This window comes from Entelurus aequoreus, linkage group LG04 (assembly GCF_033978785.1).
Source record: "Entelurus aequoreus isolate RoL-2023_Sb linkage group LG04, RoL_Eaeq_v1.1, whole genome shotgun sequence".
Lineage (NCBI taxonomy): Eukaryota > Metazoa > Chordata > Actinopteri > Syngnathiformes > Syngnathidae > Entelurus > Entelurus aequoreus.
Genome location: NC_084734.1, coordinates 56,985,045 through 56,994,108, shown reverse-complemented (window position 1 = coordinate 56,994,108; position 9,064 = coordinate 56,985,045). Strand labels below are relative to the sequence as shown.

At 42.9% G+C, this 9,064-nt stretch overlaps 1 protein-coding gene across 1 annotated transcript in view; it reads right to left on the bottom strand.

The window, feature by feature from the left end:
• The window catches only part of LOC133648848 (uncharacterized), a 9,480-nt gene extending 1,272 nt beyond the window's left edge, over positions 1-8,208 (bottom strand). Inside the window, exons 1-8 of the mRNA XM_062045324.1 lie at positions 8,194-8,208; positions 3,661-3,953; positions 2,494-2,604; positions 2,259-2,373; positions 1,232-2,082; positions 877-1,063; positions 513-761; positions 223-347 (exon numbers count right to left, since the gene is read on the bottom strand). Of these exons, the coding sequence (XP_061901308.1) occupies positions 223-347; positions 513-761; positions 877-1,063; positions 1,232-2,082; positions 2,259-2,373; positions 2,494-2,604; positions 3,661-3,822 (1,800 nt within the window). The 5' untranslated portion in view covers positions 3,823-3,953; positions 8,194-8,208. The remainder of the gene's footprint in view (positions 1-222; positions 348-512; positions 762-876; positions 1,064-1,231; positions 2,083-2,258; positions 2,374-2,493; positions 2,605-3,660; positions 3,954-8,193) is intronic.
• Between the last annotated feature and the right edge of the window lie 856 nt (positions 8,209-9,064).

Genomic DNA, 9,064 nt, shown 5'->3' with positions numbered 1-9,064 from the left:
GAAGCTGTTTTGTTTTCAATGTTAACACCACGCCAGAATTGTTTGCAATCTTTCTCACCAAGATGCCAGCCACTATGTTGGACCTCCAACATTCTCTTGCTTACACTGACTGTATCAAGGCTTCATTTAGTATGCTCTAGTATTTTGCTCCCTGGCCACCAAAGTCCTAGTGGCAGGTGGTAACCACCGACACCACCTACAGGCGATCAGTCTAATTCTCACCTGTATGACAAGGCTATGGAACGCCTCCACCTTGGAAGTCTGGTGTTCACCCGACAGCATGGCGATATCTTTTAGCAGGGACTTGTTGTTGACCACCTCCTCCAGTTTCACTGCTGAGCGTGAACCTAAACATAAATTTAAAATAGAACAACGTTTCTACAAAAATGTTCCAGTCAACTTAAACTGGTTATTTACTTACAAGTTTATCTGAATTTTTTGACTTTCAAAAGATGTGCAGGAAAATACTGCTAGTCCCTCACTGCTTTCGGGCAACTTATTTGCCTACTCACTTTGTTTGAGCCATTTCTTTTGCCGTTGCAGTTGTCCATGAGTACAAATTGGGAAGAGGTCGCCATGGTCCTTGTGGATGTTCTGAATGTGTCGCTCCACAGACTTCCACTTGGCAACCAGAAGTTCCCCCTCTCCAGGCGGTGTAGACACTGCTGCCCAGTAGAGGTGGTTGATTATACTTTGCACCCAGGGCTTCAGGTCTTCACAGTCCTTATGCTTGGCGATGGCCTTCAGTTTCTTTCCGATGGCTACAAACAGAAAAAAACAGAAATTTGTGGATTAAATACAATATCGCATTCATCTGATCACTGATATGTACACACTACTTCACAACTTGTCATGCATACAAATAATCCAACTAACATTTTGCAACATGCCAGATGTCATAGCAGTGCCGTGTATTGGGCATGTTTTCACGAATCCATTTAGCGATCTGTCTGTGTCTGTCTGTCACCAGCACCCCGACATCCAGGTCCCAGCTGATCAGCAGTTCCACCATCCTCTTCAGTCCTTCCATCTCCATATGGTAGCTGCCAAGACATTCGTTGCTCTGAAATATATATAACAGAAAAGGAATGAGCAAAGAAAAAAATGAAAAAGGGGCTTAGTATACATTGAAATGGTTAATGTTATTAGACAAATTTACTAGGATAATTCTGGAAAATCCCTTATCTGCTTATTGTGTTACTAGTGTTTTAGTGAGATTATATGGTCGTACCTGTACAACCTGAAGGTCGAGAACCACATTGGCCACAAGCTCCATTGTGGTGTAGGTACCGAACTTGGCGCTGTGTCCCGGACTGTCTGCTCGCCCATCACCACCAAGGACGAGGGGTCGGCCTTCCACCTGCAGCATGGTGAGGTGCGTCCGTTGCTGTTCCTCCCACACCTTTTTGATGGCTGGCTGCAGGATGAGCTCCTGGTGGTTGAAAAATGTCCTCTTCACATACGTGACCACTCCGATGCTGTTCAGCACTTGCAACACCTTGCCAGAAGATGCCCCAGCGAAGAGGATGCCAGCAGACAGCAGGATGTTGCCCGCGGCATAAGGGCCAATGTTTGGCTGGCTGCTCCAACTACTCCTCTGGTCACATGATGCACATTGAAGAGTCATGGTCAGCTGTGTACCGTTCGAATCCCAAGAAGGGCTTATGTCCTGGCTGCCACAGACTGGACAGTGACACCACTTGACGAGACTCTGGAGGCACGACTCAAAGATGATGTACTTCGGTTCCTTGTGGCAGCCCTCTTCATGCATCTGGTGAGTACATGGGCGATCTGGCGACCCGTCAGATTGACACGGATCCGATGTCGTTGACTCACTCGGCACATAGCTGTCATCGGAAGAACCACCAACAAAAGGCGCAGTGGGACTTGATGCTGGTCCTTCATCAAACAATGCAGGAGGTGGTCGTAGCTTGGCTTGCATTCCAGACACACCTGGAGCTGCTATGTTAGTCTGCATCTCGGGGCTGTCAGATGGAGCTGCTACACTTGACAATGGGACTTCACTAACCCTGGCCGGCCGAGCTCTAACCCTCTCGAGGATATCTGGGGTCACCTGGTGTCCTAGCAATAAAATCAAGCACAAGTTGTTTTATATAATCTGTTAAAATTAAACTAGAATCACATAATAATTATTGTCTTTGAATCACCTAATTTATCTGTCTACTCTACTCTGCACAGGCAGCGTGCAATGTGTACTGTGATGTGCAGAATCATGTTCGTCACCGAAATAGACATACCCTTTGATCTATGATGTATTTTCCCTGTTTGGGTGCTCTTGCTACTGGTCATTGCTGTTGGTGCTGTCCCAATCGGTACCCAGTCCGTCTGGCATCCTTGTTCTCTTGTATTTCCCTGGAAATGGAGAAACAGCTACATGTAATATGGATACCTCATTTACATTAATTATGAATACTTTTGGATTGGGCTTGAACTGTAATCCATTTGAACATTGATTAGGAAAACAAATCGAACCTGATCTTGATCGCCCTCCTCATCAGGCAAATCTAGTGCCATTGCCATTGGTTCATCCACCGCATCCGCCACTGATGCCGTAGTCGTACTGTCCATGATCTGATCTATTGTCTGTAAATGTACAAATGTACAATACTTTATATTATTGTCTATTGTAATCTATTGACAGTATTGACACTATTGACAGTAATGTCAGTAAATGTACGATACTTTATACTGCAGAAGAACTTGACTAGAACTTGAAGCAATAATTATATGTAGACTATTTTATTGTTAATTTATTTCATTGTTCATGGAGTAGTCCAGTGGTTCTCAAATGGGGGTACGCATACCCTTGGGGATACTTGAAGGTATGCCAAGGGGTACGAGAGATTTTTTTTTAAATATTATAAAAATAGCAACAATTCAAAAATCCTTTATAAATATATTTATTGAATAATACTTCAACAAAATAAATGTTTAGAATTAAGTTCATGAATCCAGATGGATCTCTATTACAATCCCCAAAGAGGGCACTTTAAGTTGATGATTACTTCTATGTGTACAAAATATTATTTATAATTGAATCACTTGTTTATTTTTCAACAAGTTTTTAGTTATTTTTATATCTTTTTTTCCAAATAGTTCAAGAAAGACCACTACAAATTAGCAATATCTTGCACTGTTATACAATTTAATAAATCAGAAACTGATGACATAGTGCTGTATTTTTTTTCTTTTTTTCAACCAAAAATGCTTTGCTCTGATTAGGGGGTACTTGAATTAAAAAAATGTTCACAGGGGAAAATCACTGAAAAAAGGTTGAGAACCACTGGAGTAGTCTATGACTGTGTGTGTTAGTTTTGGTTGATTGATTGAGACTTTTATTAGTAGGTTGCACAGTGAAGTACATATTCCGTACAATTGACCACTAAATGGTACCACCCCAATAAGTTTTTCAACTTGTTTAAGTCGGGGTCCACTTAAATTGATTCATGATACAGATATATACTATCATATATATACTATCATCATAATACAGTCATCACACAAGATAATCACATTGAATTATTTACATTATTTACAATCCGGGGTGTGGAGGTGGGGGGGTTTCAACAATTGAGAACAAAGAAATGGATATTGGAACAGTGTAGTCTGACTATGAAAACTGGATATCAAGATTCTTACCCTCTTCCTTTCCCTTTTGGCAAATGCAGACCTCATGTGCCCAGTCTGTCCGCTTGTGGAGGGGGTCGGGTGCTCCGGACTTGTCCGTGGTCTATCGAAAATAGTTGGCTTCGCACCTTTCTTCAGCACGAGTCGACGAGTGCTGATTCCCATTTCTGCCATTCGCAAGGGACCCTCTTCGAAACATGATCTTTCGAAATGTTCGCTGCATAATACACTGTACTTCGTATGTGTCGTCCAATCCAACCGTGTTCGCTTGACTTCTTTGTTCCATAGTAAAGCTTGGCCGCCATCTTTTGGGAAAAGAAACAATGAAACACCGGTTGTGTTTTGGTTTGTGTTGCTACATCCAGCAGCAACACACCGCTTCCCTACAACTCTCTTTTTTGCAGTCTCCATTGTTAATTGAACAAATTTCCAAAAGATTCACCAACACAGATGTCCTGAATACTGTGGAAATTAGCGATTAAAACAGAGCTGTTTAAATTGGGAGGGACCTATTCCAAGATGACGCGTTCAACTGCCTTCGTCACGCGCATACGTCATCATACCGCGACGTTTCAGCCGGATATTTCCCGGGAAATTTTAAATGTCACTTTATAAGTTAACCCGGCCGTATTGGCATGTGTTGCAATGTTAAGATTTCATCATTGATATATAAACTATCAGACTGCGTGGTCGGTAGTAGTGGGTTTCAGTAGGCCTTTAAATATCTTGTCTTTGCAGTCTATTCAATTCAATATAAGTTGAAAAGGATTTGCAAATCATTGTATTCTGTTTTTATTTACGAATTACAAAACGTGCCAACTTCACTGTTTTTGGGTTTGTACTTTGATGGCTGTCATATCTTGGTGGCAAGTTTGACACTTCAATCATTGATTTGTTGTTCAATATGTGTAAGTAGTTGTCTGCTGTGTCACAGTGTGATGGTGCCTCTTCCTATTTCATATCCAGGTCATTTTAGTTCAGTGCTGCCTGTTGCTTTCACTAGTAAAATTATATTTCCTGCACTTATGACGACGTCTTGTTGTTGACATAAATAAAACCACATCAAAAGTAGCGTGCCACTTTACATCAAGCTATCGTTAACGCATTGTAACGGACATAAAAGTAATACGTTTGATTACTCGTTACTAGTAAAACTAACGGCACATTATTAAATAACGCCATTATTACGAACACTGCCAACGACCAATTTGGGGTTAGTAGCGGTCGTTCCACAGCAATAATTTTTCCACACAGTACCTCAATGCTAACAAGAGGAACATTCAATTTTAACGACTGTCGTTGGCAATGACAGAAGGTAACGTTGCTCCTTTGCATTCAAACAGTTTTTTTTCCCACTACAGTATGATGTAACCACATTTGCTAAGTCTGTGAGTAAGAACTGATGAAATTAACTTAGATGAGAAGCGAAACTGTTCATAACTTTTATGGACAGAATTTCTAGGCGCAGTCAATGCGTTGAGGGGATCTGGTTTGGTGGCTGCAGGATTAGGTCTCTGCTTTTTGCATATGATGTGGTCCTGATGGCTTCATCTGGCCAGGATCTTCAGCTCTCGCTGGATCGTTCCGCAGCTGAGTGTTAAGCGACTGGGATGAGAATCAGCACCTCCAAGTCCGAATCCATGGTTCTCGCCCGGAAAAGGGTGGAGTGCCATCTCCGGGTTGCGGAAGAGACCCTGCCCCAAGTGGAGGAGTTCAAGTACCTCGGAGTCTTGTTCACGAGTGAGGGAAGAGTGGATCGTGAGATCGACAGGCGGATCGGTGCGGCGTCTTCAGTAATGCGGATGCTGTATCGATCCGTTGTGGTGAAGAAGGAGCTGAGCCTGAAGGCAAAGCTCTTAATTTACCGGTCAATCTACGTTCCCATCCTCACCTATGGTCATGAGCTTTGGGTTATGACCGAAAGGACAAGATCACGGGTACAAGCGGCCGGAATGAGTTTCCTCCGCCGGGTGGCGGGGCTCTCCCTTAGAGATAGGGTGAGGGGCTCTGCCATCCGGGGGGAGCTCAAAGAGGAGCCGCTGCTCCTCCACATCGAGAGGAGCCAGATGAGGTGGTTCGGGCATCTGGTCAGGATGGCACCCGAACGCCTCCCTGGGGAGGTGTTTAGGGCACGTCCGACCGGTAGGAGGCCTTGGGGAAGACCCAAGACACGTTGGGAAGACTATGTCTCCCGGCTGGCCTGGGAACGCCTCGGGATCCCCCAGGAGGAGCTGGACGAAGTGGCTGGGGAGAGGGAAGTCTGGGCTTCCCTGCTTAAGCTGCTGCCCCCGCGACCCGACCTCGGATAAGCGGAAGAAGATGGATGGATGGATGGAGAAGCGAAACGTATTCTTAAACAAACCAAACAGTCTAGTTGCGATCGATTGAAGGCCCCGAGAATACAATGACCTGGATGGATGAGAACATCCAAAAATATATACTTTCCTTGAATATGTTCAAGTGGGTCAGAAAATTGCAGGTCTTCATTGTTGGTGTGTTACACTTTTGCATATCTGCTCTCATCATCCGCGTAGATTTGTGGTTAATTGGTTGTGAAGCTCCAGTGGTGCTAAAATCTTCCTCTTGTTCAGCTTGCTTGTATTGTAGGGACCACATTCCACTGTCACTTTATACCATTATAATCAAATGAGGAAGTGAATTGTTATAATTAAGGCTTCAGCCTCATTTAGAATTGTCATATATGTATTTTTATCTTCCTATGTGTTGCTGCTCTTGGATTATTCAGTGTGCAAATCATCCTCTCTTCACAGATTGTCTTTTAACAGGAGCTCCTATTAGTGGGCTCAGTTTATGTTCTATTTTTCACACTCTGCAATGCAACTGCCAAACTAGCCTTTACTTTCCAAATTATCTCATTCTCTTGCTTTCTGTCATGTCCATTCAACAGACATTTCCCTTTACTGACCATCACTGTTTTTCTGAATTATCTTCCTCACATCATTCCTATGCTCAGATTTTCTCATTTTAACGCCTGATTCTCCTCCTTCAGCCTGTCTTTGCCCTGAGCTATGTTACCATCCAACTGTCAAAATGATTTCCTTGCTGCACTTGAACGACACCCCCAAACAGAGAACAAATGAATATGTGTCCATCGTTGTTGTGTGCGGAAGCTGCATGGCAAGTTTTCTGACTATATAGCTCATTTTTCAAAAACGTGTTTTTGGGGTCCAAATATTGAACCATTTATTTAACTAATGATCATCTGCTCACGAAAACAGGGCAAGTGGAAGCATGACTGAATGTCCCTAAATCTGTCTGAGTTATTTATGATTACGGCTGTACTTAATGACCATTTTAAAAGTCGACTAGTTGTCAATTAGTTGGATATAATCTAATTACGAAGTGTATTAAATGGCTCTAAATTAGCCATCAGCTTTTAAATTCAGTTTTAAATATTTTCAGGCATGTGCTAACAATAAAGATCACTCCTTTATTCTTAAATGTTTATTTATTCAAATTCAAAAATACTTTATTAATCCCCGAGGGGAAATATATACTGTGATATACTTTAATATATACTGTAATTGTCAAAATAATGAAGCAACATAACAATAATAACTAATAATTAAACATTTGTCCATTTGAAAGCAATGCCAGGCAAAGTGCTGATAACAAAGAATCCATATTTATGTAAACAAAGGACAGTCAAAATAGCAGCAACAACGACACCAAAGCTATCGTCCTTCCTCATTTTGTGACGATCAAAATGCACACCGATTCAAAGACCAAGAACTTTGACAATGGATTTTGATAAATATTATAGTTTAATCTATTTTTCACACAACTTTGTCTCTCTGTTGTTAGCTAACTAGCTGACTATTTTACAGAGGAGAGTCGGAGATCGCATCACAAACTATTTTCATATGACCTACTGGCAAAATGTTGTTGCATTGTGTTTGCCAAATGTGGTTGTTGTCCAAAGGTGAATCTAAAGTTGCACAAAGTCATGCAAGAACCCCTGTTAATATACCATGCATCAAGGCTACTATACTTGTTTTGGGGGCCAAATTTCCAAAAAGGTATGGTAAACACACTCAACATCATGCGCCTCGGCTCTGTAGTCACCGCCGCACAGCAGCATAAATGGTACCGGTATTATTTAAAGGTAGTATAGTACAGTTTCCAATCGATTAGTACCGCTGTATTGTATTTTTCTCAAAACATACAAAAAAACTGAAGTATTAATTCATTTCAACATATAAGAAACAAGCAAATGTGGGATGCACACATCACTTCGGCTATAGTTGCTCCTGTTGGCAGCTACGAGAATAGCAGTCTATTAGTGTGTGGATGTGTGTGTGAATGGGTGAATGTGGAAATAGTGTCAAAGCGCTTTGAGTGCCTTGAAGGTAAAAAAGTGCTATGCAAGTATAACCCATTTACCATTAGCAAATTGCTACTTAGCAACACAAGGAGGAGGCACCAAACTGTGTTTCAAATGTTCCCAAAATGCTCCAAACATGCTCAAAATACAATACATAGAAAGTAACACTCTAACTAACCTGCCCAATGGCTATAACATACCTGGAAAAGGGATGATTTAACAAAGATAGCCGGACACGATGTATATCTCTGGCAACTTCATCTAGAACAGTCTTGGGCAATTATTATGACTCATTGAGAAAAAGGCCAGTGTGTGAAGGATTGGTGGCTCAAGGATTGGGTCTCTGCTTTTTGCACATTATGTGGTCCTGATGGATCGATTCGCTGCCGAATCAGCACCTCCAAGTCAAAGTCCATGGTTCTTGCCCAGAAAAGGGTGGAGTGCTATTTCCGGGTTGGGGAGGAGATCTTGCCCCAAGTCGAGGAGTTCAAGTACCTCGGAGTCTTGTTCACGAGTGAGGGAAGAGTGGATCGTGAGATCGACAGGCGGATCCGTAATGAGGACACTGTATCAATCCGTTGTGTTAAATAAAGAGTTGAGCCGGAAGGCAAAGCTCTTAATTTACCGGTCGATCTACGCTCCCATCCTCACCTATGGTCATGAGCTTTGGATTATGACCGAAAGGACAAAATCACGGGTACCAGCAGCCGGAATGAGTTTCCTCTGTTGAGTGGCAGGCCCTTAGAGATACGGTGAGAAGCTCTGTCATTCGAGAAGAGCTCAAAGTAAAGCCGCTGCTCCTCCACATCGAAAGGACCCTGATGAGGTAGTTTAGGCATCTGGTCAGGATGCCCCCGGACGCCACCATGGTAGGGTGTTTAGGGCACTTTCAACCAGTAAGAGGCCACGGGGAAGACCCAGGACACATTGGGAAGACTATGTCTCCCAGCTGGCCTGGGAACGCATCAGGATCCCCCGGGGGGAGCTGGACGAAGTGGCTGGGCAGAGGGAAGTCAGGGCTTCTCTGCTTAGGCTGCTGCCCCCGCGACCCGACCAATGATAAACGGAAGA